Source organism: Salmo trutta, chromosome 32, assembly GCF_901001165.1.
Source record: "Salmo trutta chromosome 32, fSalTru1.1, whole genome shotgun sequence".
Lineage (NCBI taxonomy): Eukaryota > Metazoa > Chordata > Actinopteri > Salmoniformes > Salmonidae > Salmo > Salmo trutta.
In genome coordinates this window covers 2,474,664-2,492,283 of record NC_042988.1, presented here as the reverse complement: position 1 = coordinate 2,492,283, position 17,620 = coordinate 2,474,664, and the positions used below count along the sequence as shown (strand labels likewise).

At 46.1% G+C, this 17,620-nt stretch overlaps 1 protein-coding gene across 1 annotated transcript; it reads right to left on the bottom strand.

The window, feature by feature from the left end:
• Window positions 1-3,792: 3,792 nt before the first annotated feature.
• On the bottom strand, window positions 3,793-17,314 carry LOC115170763 (SR-related CTD-associated factor 1). Its single transcript, XM_029727044.1, has 5 exons — window positions 15,387-17,314; window positions 15,155-15,237; window positions 8,324-8,611; window positions 6,730-6,858; window positions 3,793-4,393 (listed from the first exon to the last, which is right to left on the bottom strand). Exons 1-5 carry the CDS (start codon window positions 16,984-16,986, stop codon window positions 4,244-4,246), a joined length of 2,250 nt encoding a protein of 749 aa, XP_029582904.1. The 5' UTR covers window positions 16,987-17,314; the 3' UTR covers window positions 3,793-4,243.
• Window positions 17,315-17,620: the final 306 nt, after the last annotated feature.

The window sequence follows — 17,620 nt, the reverse complement described above, 5'->3', positions numbered from 1 at the left end:
TGGTGAGACAAAACCACGACTCGTCAGTGAAGAGCACTTTTTGCCGGTCCAGTCTGATCCAGCGACGGTGGGTTTGTGCCCATAGGCGACGTTGTTGCCGGTGATGTCTGGTGAGTACTTGCCTTACAACAGGCCTACAAGCCCTCAGTCCAGCCTCTCTCAGCCTATTGCGGACAGCCTGAGCACTGATGGAGGGATTGTGCGTTCCTGGTGTAACTCTGGCAGTTGTTGTTGCCATCCTGTACCGGTCCCTCAGGTGTGATGTTCGGATGTACCGATCCTGTGCAGGTGTTGTTACACGTGGTCTGCCACTGCGAGGACGATCAGCTATCCGTCTTGTCTCCCTGTAGTGCTGTCTTAGGTGTCTCAGAGTAGACATTGCAATTTATTGCCCTGCAGTCCTCATGCCTCCTTGCAGCATGCCTAAGGCACGTTCACACAGATGAGCAGGGACCCTGGGCATCTTTCTTTTGGGTTTTTTCAGTCAGTAAAAAGGCCTTTTTAGTGTCCTACGTTTTCATAACTTTGATCTTAATTGCCTATCGTTTGTATGCTGTTAGTGTCTTAACGACCGTTCCACAGGTGCATGTTCATTAATTGTTTATGGTTCATTGAACAAGCATGGGAAACCGTGTTTAAACCCTTTACAATGAAGATCTGTGAAATCATTTGGATTTTTACAAATTATCTTTGAAAGACAGGGTCATGAAAAAGAGACGTTTCTTTTTTTGCTGAGTTTATGTAGACACTGGTTTAGTGCTGGAGATTATGAATGAGGTTGAAAAGTGGCCGAGTTCATACAAAAAACCTTACAAGTATAGTGAGGTCTTGATTTTGTCTAAAGTAATGGTTAGCAAATTAGGTAAATTGAGAAAGCTCACTTTATTTCAAATCAAATTTGATTGGTCACATACACATGGTTAGCAGATGTTAATGCGAGTGTAGCGAAATGCTTGTGCTTCTAGTTCCAACAGTGCAGTAATATCTAACAAGTAATCTAACAATTCCACAACAACTACCTAATACACACAAATATAAAGAGGTGAATGAGAATATGTCCATATATGTATATGGATGAGCGATGGCCGAGCGGCATAGGCAAGGTGCAGTAGATGGTATAATATACAGTATATACATGTGATGAGTAATGTAAGATATGTAAACATTATTAAAGTGGCATCATTTAAAGTGGCATTGTTTAAAGTGACTAGTGATCCTTTTATTAAAGTGTCCAGTGATTGGGTCTCAATGTAGACAGCAGCCTCTCTGAGTTAGTGATTGCTGTTTAGCAGTCTGATGGCCTTGAGATAGAAGCTGTTTTTCAATCTTTCGGTCCCAGCTTTGATGCACCTGTACTGACCTCGCCTTCTGGATGATAGCGGTGTGATCAGGCAGTGGCTCGGGTGGTTGTTGTCCTTGATGATCTTTTTGGCCTTCGTGTGACATCGGGTGCTGTAGGTGTCATGGAGGGCAGGTAGTTTGCCCCCGGTGATGTGTTGTGCAGAACGCACCACCCTCTGGAGAGCCTTGCGGTTGAGGTCGGTGCAGTTGCCGTACCAGGCTGTAATACAGCCCGACAGGATGCTCTCGATTGTGCATCTGGAAAAGTTTGTCAGGGTTTTGGGTGACAAGCCAAATTTCTGAGGGTGGACCATTTCAGTTTATCTGTGATGTGTACACCCAGGAACTTAAAACTTTCCACCTTCTCCACTACTGGCCCGTCGATGTGGATTGGGGGGTGCTCCCTCTGCTATTTCCTGAAGTCCACGATCATCTCCTTTGCTTTGTTGACATTGAGTAAGAGGTTGTTTTACTGACACCACACTCCGAGTGCCCTCACCTCCTCCCTGTAGGCCGTCTCGTCGTTGATCAGGCCCACTACTGTTGTGTCGTCTGCAAACTTGATGATTGAGTTGGAGGCGTGTATAGCCACGCAGTCGTGGGTGAACAAGGAGTACAGGAGAGGGCTGAGCACACACCCTTGTGGGGCCCCAGTGTTGAGGGTCAGCGAAGTGGAGATGTTTCCTACCTTCACCACCTGTGGGCGGCCCGTCAGAAAGTCCAGGACCCAGTTGCACAGGGCGGGGTTGAGACCCAGGGCCTCCAGCTTGATGATGAGCTTGGAGGGTACTATGGTGTTGAATGCTGAGCTGTAATAAATGAACAGCATTCTTACATAGGTATTATTTTTGCCCAGATGGGATAGGGCAGTGTGATGGCGATTGCGTCATCTGTGGACCTGTTGGGGCGGTAAGCAAACTGAAGTGGGTCTAGGGTGGCCGGTAAGGTGGCGGTGATATGATCCTTGACTAGCCTTTCAAAGCACTTCATGAGGACAGCAGTAAGTGCTACGGGGCGGTAGTCATTTGGCTTAGTTATCTTTGCCTTCTTGGGTACAGGAACAATGGTAGCCATCTTGAAGCATGTGGGGACAACAGACTGGGATAGGGAGTGATTGAATACGTCCGTAAACACACCAGCCAGCTGGTCTGCGCGTGCTCTGATGACGCAGCTAGGGATGCCGTCTGGGCCAGCAGCCTTGCGAGGGTTAACAAGTTTAAATGTTTTACTCACATCAGCCATGGAGGAGAGGGGGGGACGCAGTCTTTGTTAGAGAGCCGCGATGATGGCGTGGGCAAAGAAAGTGTTCAGTTTGTCTGGAAGCGTGACGTCGGTGTCCGTGACACATCTAGATTTCTGCTGTATAGATAATGCATTTTGGATGTTTTCAATGTATTTCCTACACTCAGAAAATGTCATTAATCGTGATAAAAATAAAGTGGTGCACTAACATTACAAAACATTTATAAAAACTGATTAACTCTGACAGCCCTAATAATTATATACTTACATAGTTTTGGAGGCGCTCTTGATGTTGCGTGGAGTTAACTCGTTTGGGACCATTCCATTGGTTCCAATTCTGACTGCCTGACTTGTCAAACACTTGTAGAGATAAACTGACTGGAGTGTTCACCCACTAACAGAGATTACAGGAGACCTGACAATGAAAGGAACAAGCACGTTGATACATGCAACATCCCAGGCACCCAACATGCATTGACTCACCGCATAGCTTCAACTTCCAATGTGTAAACCCATCAAGTCACAGAAGACTTCATTTTCATGGTTGCTTTTAACGTCAGCTCTGATATCACAAGTCATATGCTTTCAATGTTTCATTTGATGTCCGTTTATTGACGGATACCACGTGGTAATGTACTAGAAAAATGAATCACTAACACTAATATAAACCAACGAAGACTAACCACAGAGTAGTCGTGTCAAATTGCATCTCAAAACCAATCTAAGTTTTGCAGTTCCCTACTTTAATAGGTAGGGTAAGGATTGTGTGGCGGATAAAACTGATCCTAGATCTGCCTGTATGTATGACAGAAATGGATACACAGATGCATGCAATTACTTTAGGCTGCAAAGTGTCTCTTTTAACTAAAGTGTCTACATTATTACATAACTTGAACATTATCTACAGTATTTAAGCCTGGTTCAGAAACAGCCCTTATAAAAAGAATCCATCACAAACAGTTCACTCAGTCAGTGACAGGTCTGCTGCAAGCCTGTAAATCCATAGCTTGTAGGACAGTGACACCCTGCTTTCATTTATTTCTCTCTCTGCCTAAGCACTGATCAGAGTACACACACCTTCAGGGTTGGTTTCCCGGACACAGATTAAGCCTGGTCCTGGATTTAAAAGCGAACTCGATAGAGAATCTCCTGTGCTCAGGAAACCACCCCTCAGAGTACAGACTTCAAATAAAAGACAGGGACAGAATATCAAGTGTCAAATCTCTATATTTAAACCATCCATCCATTCAACAGACCAACCACCTGACTATGACAGGTTTATACCACACAGAGAGAAAGGAGAGTCAGTGTAGTGTACTTACAGTATATACAGTATGTGTGTGCGCGCATGTGTAAGTGTGTATACATGTGTTCTGCATCTCTCCCACAACATTGTACTTTTTTTAAAATGCATATACTGCGTGTGTATATTTCGCAGATATCTACTCAACATTTCTGTACAGCAAGACACACAGGAGACGGGGACGGGGACGGGGGTGTTACGAGTTTACATGGGGACAGCAAATAGGGAGGGGGAATAAAACAAAATGTCACTCTACGGCCTCATTGGGCCCAGTCACGTGCAAGGAGAGCGGGGCTGGTCAGAACCAATGGGTGGCAGAACCAATGGGAGTAGGGGGGAGTGCGACCCCTGGTCCAATCAATAGGAGGAATCCATCTCTCTGTCCTCCCTCTCTTCCTCGTCCATCTTTCGACCGTGCTTCCTGAAGTACTTGTACCTCTGAACATAAAGCTTGACCAGGTTGCTCACCTTGACCGGGTTGATCTCTCCCGTTCGACTGTGGCAGATCTGAGAAGCAGACACAGGTCGGTATTAGTCAGAAACACACTGTATATCAAATGCCTATTACAGCGTAATTACTGTGTAGTTACAGTTTAACTAGGCTGTAATTACTTACAATGTAATGTAATTACAACTTCCAATTGTAACTGCTGGAACATAGTAACATATTCTGCATTATAAACTGGGTAGTTTGCGTCCTGGATGCTGATTGGCTGAAACAGCATTTCAGCCGTGTGTATATTATACAATATACCATGGGTATGATGCAAAAATACTCCTTTTTATGTTGGAAACCAGTTTATAATTGCAATATGGCACCTCTGAGGTTTGTGGTATATGGCCAATATACAGCTCCGCGCCGTGCATAAGAACAGCCCTTGGCCATGGTACACTGAATAAAAACATAAAACAACATACAAACACAACATACAATAAAGATTTTACTGAGTCACAGTTCATAAGGAAATCAATTAATTACACCCTAATCTATGGATTTCACATGACTGGGAATACAGGTACGCATCTATGGGTCACAGACACCTTAAAAAATAATGATAATAATTAAAATGGGCGTGGATCAGAAAACCAGTCAGTATTTGGTGTGACCACCATCTGCCTCATGCAGCGACACACATCTCCTTTGCATAGAGTTGATCAGGCTGTTGATTGTGGCCTGTGGAATGTTGTCACTCTTCAATGGCAGTGCGAAGTTGCTGGATATTGGCGGGAACCGGAACACGCTGTCATAAAAGTTGATCCAGAGCAACCCAAACATGCTCAATGGGTGACATGGGTGTGCAGGCCATGGAAGAACAGACATTTTCAGCTTCCAGGAATTGTGTACAGATCCTTGCGACATGAGGCCGTGCGTTATAATGCTGAAACATGAGGTGATGGATGAATAGCATGACAATGAGCCTCAGGATCTCGTCACGGTATCTCTGTGCATTCAAATTGCCTTCGAGAAATGCAATCGTGTTACTTGTCAGCAGCTTATGCCTCCCCATATTATAACCCCACTGCCACCACGGGCACTCTGTTCACAACGTTGATATCAGCAAACAGCTCTCCCACACAACGGCGTCTGCCCAGTACAATTGAAACCGGTATTCATCTGTGAAGAGCACATTTCTCTAGTGTGCCAGTGGCCATCGAAGGAGAGCATTTTCCCACTGAAGTCAGTTACAACACCAAACTGCAGTCAGGTCAAGACCCCAGTGAGGACGGCGAGCACACAGATGAGCGTCCCTGAGACGGTTTCTGATAGTTTGTGAAGCTGTCTGAGTGGCTGGTCTCAGACGATTCCGCACGTGAAGCCGCCTGGGCTGACGTGGTTACACATGGTCTACGGTTGTGAGGCCAGTTAGACATAGTGTCAAATTCTCTAAAACGGCATTGGAGTTTGCTTATGAACATTACATTCTCTGGAAACAGTTCTGGTGGACATTCCTACAGTCACAGCATGCCAATTGCACACTCCATCAAAACTTGACATCTGTGGCATTGTGTGGTGTGACAAAACTGCACATTTTAGAGTGACCTTTTATTGTCCCCAGCACAAGGTGCAACTGTGTAATGATCATGCTGTTGAATACACTTCTTGATATGCCACACCTGTCAGGTGGATGGATTATCTTGGCAAAGGAGAAATGCTCACTAACAGGGATGTAAACAAATTTGTGCACAAAATTTGAGAGAAATAAGCTTTTTGTGCATATGTTATTTTATTTCAGCTCATGAAACCAACACTTAACATGTTGTGTTTATATTTTTGTTCAGTGTATTGGCCAATATACCACACCCCCTCAGGCCTTATTGCTTAAATATACTACCCTCCCTCTGTCCTTAATGAAGTCTACTTCCAACAACTGCCAACAACTGTTTGTGGAAATTCTTTAAACCTTCACAAACAAGTCAAAGTAATTGTATCAACACCACACCACTCAGTCTAGTAATTATGCCAATCTTTTAAATTGTGTGAGCCAATATTTTTAAATGTGCAAGTCACAAACAGGTTGAACAGCAATTGTTATTCCTATGGAACAAAATGCACCTACACTCCGTTACTGAGAGATGCTACAGCCTAAACCCAAAAGCCTGACCATTGCAGAGCAGACGTTTTTGTTCCAGCCCAGCACTAACACACCTGATTCAACTACTGATCCAACTGTTTATCAAGTCATAGAATAAGGTGTTTTACACCCTCGAATAACAACGTTAAGAACTCTGAACAAAGCGTTCGTAATAACAGCACACTCAGCCGCGTAATAACAGCGCACTTAAACCATGTAATAACAATGTAACGCAGCTAAAGCAGGTTTATGGTTAGAGAGCTGGGTTACCTTGTGTACTGCCTTCCTCAGGATGTCCTTGTAGTCGTCCTTGTTAATGTCTTTACGCTGGTAGTACGGCTTAATGGCCAGCTTCACCTCCTCCACCGCACGCTCCTGAGTGTGGAGCTTCTTCAGGTACTGAGAGCGAGAGAGAGAAAAATAAAATAAGAGGTGCAGTACTAGTGTTGAACGGTATACCGAGACGTGAGTACTTTTTAGAAACCAGAACATGCAAAACTGTTTTGCAGTAGAATGTTACTTTCGGTACTTCTGTCAAAATGTGCCTCAGGGATCAAGCCATTCTTATCAGCGCAGCCGACCCCTTATTATAGCGCGCACAGTGCCTGCTCCACTTGCTTATTTCTAGCATGCACTGGGAGTCTGGGCAACATCATGTTAGCTCCCCACTCATGCTGAACAGAAGTTAACAAACTTGAATAATGCGACAAGGCATGTAGATGTTGAAACTGTTAATTACTGTTCGCAAAACAATGTCGATACCCTTTACAATGGAAGAATATACCGAGTGTCCAGCTTTGTAGGCTAACTTTCCTTGCTAGGTGATAGCTAAAGCTAACATCAATTCACTATCCGAGACTTCGTTTGTGATAATATGCAAACTACAAAAGGCATAATATGTTCATTTCAAAGCTGATTATCAATAAAAACTTTATGGATTCAGTTATTCGGTCTCTCTCTCTCTCTCCAAAAGATGATCTATTGCCTCAGCGATATTTTGTTCATTTTTTATTTAACCTTCATTTAACTAGGCAAATCAGTTAGGAACAAATTCTTATTACAATGACGGCCTACCGGGGAACAGTGGGTTAACTGCCTTGTTCAGGGGCAGAACGAGAGATTTTTACCTTGTCAGCTCGGGGGTTCGGGGATTCAATCCAGCTCTAACCACTAGGCTACCTACTGACCCAAGTTCCTTAGTGTCCTGACTGCCTCGTGAATGACATTGTTACTCGTTAGAGACAACGCACATTTTTATGAAAAAGCTACTTCTACGCAAATGTTGTTGAATACAATGTAATCTGTAGCCCCATGGAATCACTCAAAAACAAGACCAATAACTCAATGCATGCACACAGTCCTATTGAATATGCATTCACCTGTATTGTCCATATGCTACAGATTGATTTACCCAACAGAGATTTACCATTCAAATCAATTATTACCATTATGTAGTTAGATTGGTAAAAACAAAGTCAAACTGATTGCATGATTGTATAACTGATTAATTAATGCATACATGGCTGTCTCTGAAAAATTTTAGTAAAAAAATGCAAATGTAATGATATTGAACTCAAAAGATGCCCAACGATTGAACAGAGCAGTAGCTGAGTATATCTGTCTGGATAAAGTGCCATTCGGTGACTTTGGCTAACATGCCTTTTTTTTTGCTGTGGAACCGTTTTGGTATTGAGCATCGTGATACTAAACCTGGTATCGGTAATGAAGTCAACATTCTGGTATCGTGACAACACTATGCAGTACTGTACTGATAGTCAGATGACCTTATTCCTTTCCACACACACACATCAGTAATTGGAAGATATGGGAGTGGTAGAAAGACATGTTTTTCAAATGGTGCTACCTTGTCAGGGTCCTTGCTCTCATTGTCCCAGCCTATATCACTGGAGCCCCCGAACCCTCCCGAGAACCCAGAGGGCATGGGAGGGGGCGGGGTCTGGGCACAGCCGCCACCCATAGACATGCCAGGGTGCAGGTGGCTGGGTGGGGTTTTGGTGCAGCCCACCATTGGGAGAGAGCTGTGCAGGATGAACTGGGCAGGGGTGGGGCCAGGGGGAGGAGGAACCTGGGAGGAGGAAGAAGAGGAAGGGGCATGCTGCGATGAATGGTTCTGATTGGTTTGGGAGAGAATCTGCAAGAGAGAGAGAGAGACGGAAGGTATGATGAGAAACGGAAGTGCTTGGACAGATATTGAACACCTTCAAAACAATCCAAGACAAATATGTAAAATGTACAGTTGAAGTCGGAAGTTTACATACACTTAGGTTGGAGTCATTAAAACTTGTTTTTCAACCACTCTATACATTTCTTGTTAACAAACTATAGTTTTGGCAAGTCGGTTAGGACATCTACTTTGTGCATGACACAAGTCATTTTTCCAACAATTGTTTACAGACAGATTATTTCACTTATAATTCACTGTATCACAATTCCAGTGGGTCAGAAGTTTACATACAAAGTTGACTGTGCATTTCAACAGCTTGGAAAATTCCAGAAAATGTCATGGCTTTAGAAGCTTCTGATAGGCTAATTGACGTAATTTGAGTCAATTAAAGGTGTACCTGTGGATGTATTTCAAGGACTACCTTCAAAAATCAAAAGAAATCAGCCAAGACCTCAGAAAAAAAATTGTAGACCTCCACAAGTCTGGTTCATCCTTGGGAGCAATTTCCAAACGCCTGAAGGTACCATGGTCATCTGTACAAACAATAGTACGCAAGTATAAACACCATGGGACCACACAGTCGTCATACCGCTCAGGAAGGAGATGCGTTCTGTCTCCTAGAGATGAACGTACTTTGGTGCGAAAAGTGCAAATCAATCCCAGAACAGCAGCAAAGGACCTTGTGAAGATGCTGGAGGAAACAGGTACAAAAGTATCTATAGCCACAGTAAAATGAGTCCTATATCGACATAACCTGAAAGGCCGCTCAGCAAGGAAGAAGCCACTGCTCCAAAACCGCCATAAAAAAGCCAGACTACGGTTTGCAACTGCACATGGGGACAAAGATCGTACTTTTTGGAGAAATGTCCTCTAGTCTGATGAAACAAAAATAGAACTGGCCTAAGAACACCATCCCAACCGTGAAGCACGGGGGTGGCAGCATCATGTTCTGGGCTTGCTTTGCTGCAGGAGGGACTGGTGCACTTCACAAAATAGATGGCATCATGAGGTAGGAAAATTATGCGGATATATTGAAGCAACATCTCAAGACATCAGTCAGGAAGTTAAAGCTTGGTCGCAAATGGGTCTTCCAAATGGACAGTGACCCCAAGCATACTTCCAAAGTTGTGGCAAAATGGCTTAAGGACAACGAAGTCAAGGTATTGGAGTGGACATCACAAAGCCCTGACCTCAATCCTATAGAAAATTTGTGGGCAGAAGTGAAATAGCGTGTGCGAGCAAGGAGGCCTACAAACCTGACTCAGTTACACCAGCTACGTCAGGAGGAATGGGCCAAAATTCACCCAACTTAGTGGGAAGCTTGTGAAAGGCTACCCGAAACATTTGACCCAAGTTAAACAATTTAAAGGCAATGCTACCAAATACTAATTGAGTGTATGTAAACTTCTGACTCACTGGGAATGTGATGAAAGAAATAAAAGCGGAAATAAAATCACTGTACTATTATTCTGACATTTTACACTCTTAAAATAAAGTGGTGATCCTAACTGACCTAAGACAGGGATATTTACTAGGATTAAATGTCAGGAATTGTGAAAAACTGAGGTGTATGAGGTGTACACTGAGGTGTACGTAAACTTCCAACTTCAACTGTATACAGTGTCTTCAGAAAGTATTTACCTCCCTTGACTTTTTCCTCCTTTTGCTGTGTTAGAGCCTTAATGTAAAATGGATTCAATTGAGATTTTGTCTCACTGGCCTACACACAATACTGCAATAATATCAAAGTGGAATTGTGTTTTTAGAAATTAAAGGCTGAAGTGTCTTTAGTCAATAAGTATTCAACCTCTTTGTTATGGTAAGCGTAAACAAGTTCAGGACAAACATTTTTCCTTAAGTCACATAATCAGTTGCATGGACTCACTGTGTGCAATTTTTGAATGACTACCTCATCTCTGTAACCCACCCATACAGATAATTGTAAGGTCCCTCAGTCGAGCAGTGAATTTCAAACACAGATTCAACCACAAACACCAGGGAGGTTTTCCAATGCCTCGCAAAGGTCACGTAATTGGTAGGAAAAAAAGCAGACATTGAATATCCCTTTGAGCATGTTGAAGTTAATTACACTTTGAACGGTGCATCAATACGCCCAATCACTACAAAGATACAGGAGTCCTTCCTAACTCAGTTGCAGTAGAGGAAGGAGGCCAAAGGTGATTTTGATTATATTTATTTCCCCCCCAGTCTGCAGGCACCCAGCCCGCCACAAGGAGTCGCTAGAGCGTGATGAGCCAAGTAAATCCCAATCCTGGCTGGTTGTGATACAGCCCGGGATCGAACCTAAGTATGTAGTGACGCCTCCAGCACTGCGAGGCAGTGCCTTAGACCGGTGCGCCACTCGGGACGCCCAGCCAATCGTGACTTTAAAACAGTTACAGGCTGTGATAGGAGAAAACTGAGGATGGACCAAAAACATTGAAGTTACATCACAATACTAACCTACATGACAGAGTGAGAAGAACGAAGCCTGTACAGAATACAAATATTCTAAAACATGCGTCCTGTTTGCAACAAGATGATGGCACCGATGGAGATGGCAGCATTGCGGCTAGCTCTTAGGAAACTCGGCTGCATTTTGTTTGTTTATGTACAATTCGTTACGTTATTAGATTCTTAATCCATTCCTTACTTAGATGTACATGTATTTTGGGAATATGTTGTGAGTGTTAGATATTACTGCACTGTCGGAGCTAGAAGCACAAGCATTTCGCTAATTAACATCTGCTAAACACGTGTGTATGTGACCAATGAATTTGATTTGATTTAAAGTAAAAGTTCAAACAATGTGGCAAAGAAATGTACTTTGTCCTGAATACAAAGCTTTATGTTGGTGCAAACACCACATCACTGAGTACCACTCTTCATATTTTCAAGCATGGTGGTGGCTGCATCATGTTATGGGTATGCTGGTCATCGGCAAGGACCAGGGATTTTTCTAGTATAAAAAAAAAAACTGTATAGATCTAAGCACAGGCAAAATCCTAGAGGACAACCTGGTTCAATCTGCATTCCAACAGACACTTGGAGACATTCACCTTTCAGCAAGACAATTATCTAAATCACCAGGCCAAATGTACACTGGAATTGCTTACCAAGACAACATTGAATGTCACCAAGTGGCCTAGTTACAGTTTTGACTTAAATCTGCTTGAAATTAAAATAAAATCTTAATTATCCCATCCGCCAAATACAATGGTGTAGAACTTACAGCAAAATGCTTACTTACAAGCCCTTAACCAACAATGCCATTCAAGAAATAGAGTTGAGAAAATATTTACTAAATAAACAAAAGTAAAAAAATCTAATAAAAAGTAACACAAAGTAACAATAACAAGGCTAAATACAAGGGGTACCAGTACCGAGTCAATGTGCAGGGATACAGGTTAGTCAAGGTAATTTGTACATACAGGTAGGGGTAAGGTGGCTATGCATAGATAATAAACAGCGAGTAGCAGTTGTGTAAAAACAAAGGGGGGGGGGGGGGGGGGGGGGATCAATGTAAACAGTCGGGGTGGCCATTTGATTAATTGTTCAGCAGTCTTATGGCTTGGGGGTAGAAGCTGTTAAGGAGCCTTTTGGACCTAGACTTGGCGCTCCGTTACCGCTTGCCGTGCGGTAGCAGAGAGAACAGTCTATGACTTGGGTGACTGGAGTCTGTCCATTTTTTGGGCCTTCCTCAGACACCGCCCAGTATAGGTCCTTGATGGCAGGAAGCTTGACTCCAGAGATGTACTGGGCCGTATGCACTACCCTCTGTAGCGCCTTACGGTCGGATGCCAAGCAGTTGTCATACCAGGCGGTGATGCATCCAGTCAGGATGCTCTCGATGGTGCAGCTGTAGAACCTTGAGGATCTGGGGACCCATGCCAAATCTTTTCTGTCTCCTGAGTGGAAAAAAGTGTTGTCGTGCCCTCTTCACGACCCTCTTGGTGTGTTTGGACCATGATAGTTTGTTGGTGATGTAGACACCAAGGAACTTGAAGCTCTCGACCCATTCCACTACAGCCCCATCGATGTGAATGGGGGCGTGTTCGGCCCTCCTTTTCCTGTAGTCCACGATCAGCTCCTTTGTCTTGCTCACGTTGAGGGAGAGGTTGTTGTCCTGGTTCCACACTTCCAGGTCTCCAACCTCCTCCCTATAGGCGGTCTTATTGTTGTCGGTAATAAGGCCTGCCACGTGTCATCAGAAAACTAAATGAGTGTGTTGGAGTCATGCTTGGCCACACAGTCGTAGGTGAACAGGGAGTACAAGAGGGGACTAAGCATACACCCGAAGGGCCCCCTGTTTAGGATCAGCGTGGCTGATGTGTTGTTGCCTAACCTTTCCACCTGGGGGCGGCACGTTCAGGAAGTCCAAACTTCACTTTCTTGGGCACAGGGACTATGGAGGTCTACTTGAAACATGAAGGTGTTACAGACTCGGTCAGGGAGAGGTTGAAAATGTCAGTGAAGACACTTGCCAGTTGGTCAACGCATGCTCCGAGTACACATCCTGGTAATTCGTCTGGCCCTGCGGACTTGTGAATGTTGACCTGTTTAAAAAGGTCTTACTTGCATTGGCTATGGAGAGCGTGATCACGCAGTCATCCGGAACAGCTGGTGCTCTCATGCATGTGTAACAGTATAGCTTCCGTCCCTCTCCTCGCCCTACCTGGGCTCGAACCAGGGACCCTCTGCATACATCGACAACAGCCACCCGAAGCATTGTTACCCATTGCGCCATAAAAGCCGAGGCTCTTGCAGAGCAAGGGGAACAACTACTTCAAAGTCTCAGAGCGAGTGACGTCACCGATTGAAACGCGATTAGCGCGCACCCCACTAACTAGTGACCTATTTCATATCGGTTACACATGCTTCAGTGTTGCTTGCCTCGAAGCAAGTATCAAAAGGCATTTAGCCCGTCTGGTAGGCTCGTGTCACTGGGCAGCACTTGGCTGAGTTTTTCTTTGTACTCCGTAATAGTTTGCAAGCACTGCCACATCCAACAAGCGTCAGAGCCGGCGCAGTAGGATTCAATCTTAGTTCCTGTATTGATGCTTTGCCTGTTTAATGGTTAATCTGAGGGCATAGTGGTTCTTATAAGCGTCTGGATTAGTGTCCCGCTCCTTGAAAGCGGCAGCTCTAGCCTTTAGCTCAGTGCGGATGTTGCCTGTAATCCATGGCTTCTGGTTGGGATATGTAAGTACGGTCACTGTGGGGACGACATCGTCGATGTACTTATTGATGAAGCCGGTAACTGATGTGATAAACTCCTCAATGCCATTGGATGAATCGTGGAACAGTCCTGTAGCGTAGCATCCGCATCATTTGACCACTTCCGTATTGAGTCACTGGTACTTCCTGCTTTAGTTTTTGCTTGTAAGCAGGAATCTGGAGAATATAATTATGGTCAGATTTGCAAAATGAAGGGTGAGGGAGAGCTTTGTATGCGTCTCTGTATGTGGAGTAAAGGTGGTCTAGAGTTTTTTTCCCCTTTGGTTGCACATATGACATGCTTGTAGAAATAATGGAAAATGGATTTAAGTTTGCCTGCATTAAAGTTCCCGGCCACTAGGCGCACCACTTCTGGATGAGCATATTCTTCTTTGCTTATGGCCTTATACAGCTCGTTGAGTGCGGTCATAGTGCTAGCATGGTTTGTTGTGGTAAATAGACAGCTACAAAAAATATAGATGAAAACTTGGTAGATAGTGTGGTCTACAGCTTGTCACGGGGTACTCTACCTCAGGCGAGCAATACCTCAAGACTTCTTTAATATTAGACATCGCGCACCAACTGTTATTGACAAATAGACACATACCACCACCCCTCGTCTTACCAGACGTAGCTGTTTTGTCCTGCCGATGCCCGGAAAACCCAGCCAAATGTTTATTATCCATGACGTCCTTCAGCCATGACTCGGTGAAACATACGATATTACCGTTTTTAATGTCCCGTTGGTAGGATAGTCTTGAACAGAACTCATCCAGTTTATTCTCCAGTGATGTCACGTTGGCCAATAGAACAGATGGTAGAGGCAGGTTACCAAATAGGGCTATCTTCTGTATACCACCCCTACCTCGTCACAAGACAACTGATTGGCTCAAACGCATTAAGGTAAGATATTCCACAAATTAACATTTAACAAGGCCCACATATTAATTGAAATGCATTCCAAGTGACTACCTCATGGAGCTGGTTGAGAGAATGCCAAGAGTGTGCAAAGCTGTCATCAAGGCAAAGGGCGGCTACTTTGCAGAATCTCAAATATAAAATTTATTTTGATCTGTTTCACACTTTTTTGGTTACTACATAATTCCATGTGTCATTTCATAGTTTTGATGTCTTCTCTATTATTCTACAATGTATAAAATAGTAAAAATAAAGAAAAATCCTAGAATGAGTAGGTGTCCAAACTTTTGACTAGTATTGTATACACACACACACACACACACACACACACACACACACACAGGAATATAATTACTCAAAGACACACACACACACCTGGCTTGTAGCATGAATGAACTCTTGGGCTTTGGCTCTACTTGCGATATTGGCCTCTTCCATCTTAAACAGCAGAGCTGTCACTGAAATACAGAGAACAAGGGGTTAGTAAAACCTTATGGATATTATATACTTCATAGTAGCAACAGGAATACACAAAAAAAGTAATGCCCCTCCACCAAAAATCTACTAGTTGACATTATTATAATGAATGCTCGTGACAGAGACTTACATGCTAAAACTCCTCCGGCTGTGCAGTCCACTCCTGTCTGCAGACTCCAGGGGAGGGTAGGGGCAGCAGGAGGGGGAGGAGGAGGCGGTGGCAGCTTGTTGGCTGAGGATGAAGAAACAGAAGAAGAGGAAGAGGAGGAGGGGTCTGTGGAGGAAGGAGGAAGGGAGAGAGAGGCGAGGGCAGAGCCAGATGAGGAGGAGCAAGGGGGTGAGGCCAGGGATTTGGAGGCTTCTTCCAGAGGGAGGGGCTTCATGCTGGAGGGGCCGTACTGTGAGAGGCCTCCCCCCTGGGAGGAGGGTACGGACGTGGGACTGGAGGGGGGCAGGTTGGGGGTGCTCTGGGTCTGCGCGGGGCAATCCTCGGGAAGGAAGGAGGGCTCAGGGGTCTTACAGCTGCTGTCCACAGTCTGCGAGTCGGGAGACGACTCCCGAGCATCACGCGAGGTGGTGAGGGAGGGCGGAGGGGTGTGGGGGGGTGAGGAGGACGGGGGGAGGACACTGGTAGAAGAGGAGGATGATGAAGAAGAGGATGAGGAAGGGGTTGGACCGGCTGGACCAGAGTGTGGACTGGAGGGTTTAGTCCCGACTCCTGATTGGATGTCGGAGGAAGTCCCACCCCAGCCGCCGCCCTCAGAGCTACAGTTGGCCAAGGCGCCATCCACGTCTGTCAAACCAGCGGCTAAGCCTTTCTCTCCCCGCGTCTTCTTCGCCAGCCGCCGCCTACGCTTGGTTGCCAGGGACGATGATGGCGAAGACGCCGAGGAGGAAGTGGAGGTGGTGGAGCTGGGCTTGGCCTTCTTGGACTTCAGCGTTGCCACCGTGGGATTGGCCAGCGAGGAGGAAGGGGGAGCGGCCAGGGAACTGCGTTTGCCCACCTTCCCCAGGTCCTTGTTGCGTCCACTCAGCAATAGAGGCTCAGAGCAGGGCTTGAGGAACGGAGACCTGCTCTCATTGTCCCTCCTAAAGACCACCGCAATGGAACCTCCCACCACCGGCATCCCAGAGCCCCCTACTGACCCGCCTGCCCCGAGGAGCTCCATGCCCAGCTTCCCAGAGCCCACCGGGCCCCCCGTGGTGCTGCTCACGCCCTCACGCACGAGCACTGACACTTTGGATTGCAGCTTGGCTTTCCTCCCACCACCGCTTAATTTCTTGGACCTGCCAGACCGACCAGACTCTTTCTTTCCCCCTTTTTCCCCGCGCTCTTTCTCCTTCCCCATCTTCCGCCCTCGTTTGGCCGAGGGAAGGGTGGCTAGGGCGGCCTGGGTTGGGGAGAGTGAGGAGGTGGAGAGCCCCTTGCCTTTGGGTCGAACCGAGGAGGAAGAGGACGACTCGGACTGACCAGCTTTCGTGCCCGTTCTGGATTTCTTCTTGAAGTGGTGGCGTCCAGGTTTGGCGGCGGTCTTGGGTTTGGCGCTGGGGGCAGCGGGTTCCAGAAGCTGGGGAGGGGGTGGGGAGTCTTCTATAGAGGGGTAGTCTGAGTCCAGGGCCTCCCCGTCCAGAGAGTGCATGTTTATCTCCAGTTTGTCTGAGAAATGGTCCGAGTCGTAGCCATGGTAATGTGACGGCGGCGAGAGGGAGCGGCTCCCACGCCGGCCCATGCCGTCTTCCAACTCTTCGTCCGAGCGCCGACGCCTCTTCTTCTTCCTCTTGTGGGGCTTGTCCGAGCCCTGGGAGGGGCTGCGGGGGGAGGATGGAGCCAGCGGGGGGGAACCGGGGAGAGTGGTGGTGGTGGTCGTGGTGACCGTGATGGTGCGCTTGATGGCGAACAGGTCAGAGCCATTGAGATCTTGGATGGACGGTGGCACCACGGGACGACCGTCTCTACGTCTTTCCCTGTCTTCTTCTCTGACCCTGTCCCTTTCTCTGTCCCTTTCTCTGTCCCTGTCCCGGTGCCTGTCCCTCTCTCTGTCCCGGTCCCTTTCTCTGTCCCTGTCCCTTTCTCTGTCCCTGTCCCTTTCTCTGTCCCTGTCCCTTTCTCTGTCCCTGTCCCGGTGCCTGTCCCTGTCCCGGTGCCTGTCCCGGTGCCTTCGTTCTATGCTTCCTTTGGACCTCTTGGAGCTGCCTCTTTCTCGGCTGGTCGATTCGCGGACGCCGTCTCGCTCTCTTTCCCTCTTTATCCGGCTCGAGTCTCCATCCCTCTCCCTTCTCCGGGTGTCATCTTTCTTTCTGTCCTTGTCTCGATCTCCATCTCGTTCCCCATCTCGGTCTCTGTACCGGTCTCTGTCCCCATCT

Coding starts and splice junctions, on each gene's coding strand:
- LOC115170763 (XM_029727044.1), bottom strand. CDS start 16,986: ATGGGCCGGCGTGGGAGCCGCTCCCTCTCGCCGCCGTCACATTACCAT. Junction 8,612..15,154: donor TCATTCATGCTACAAGCCAG/GTGTGTGTGTGT, acceptor TCTCTCTTGCAG/ATTCTCTCCCAAACCAATCA. Junction 4,394..6,729: donor TGAGGAAGGCAGTACACAAG/GTAACCCAGCTC, acceptor TCTGCTTCTCAG/ATCTGCCACAGTCGAACGGG.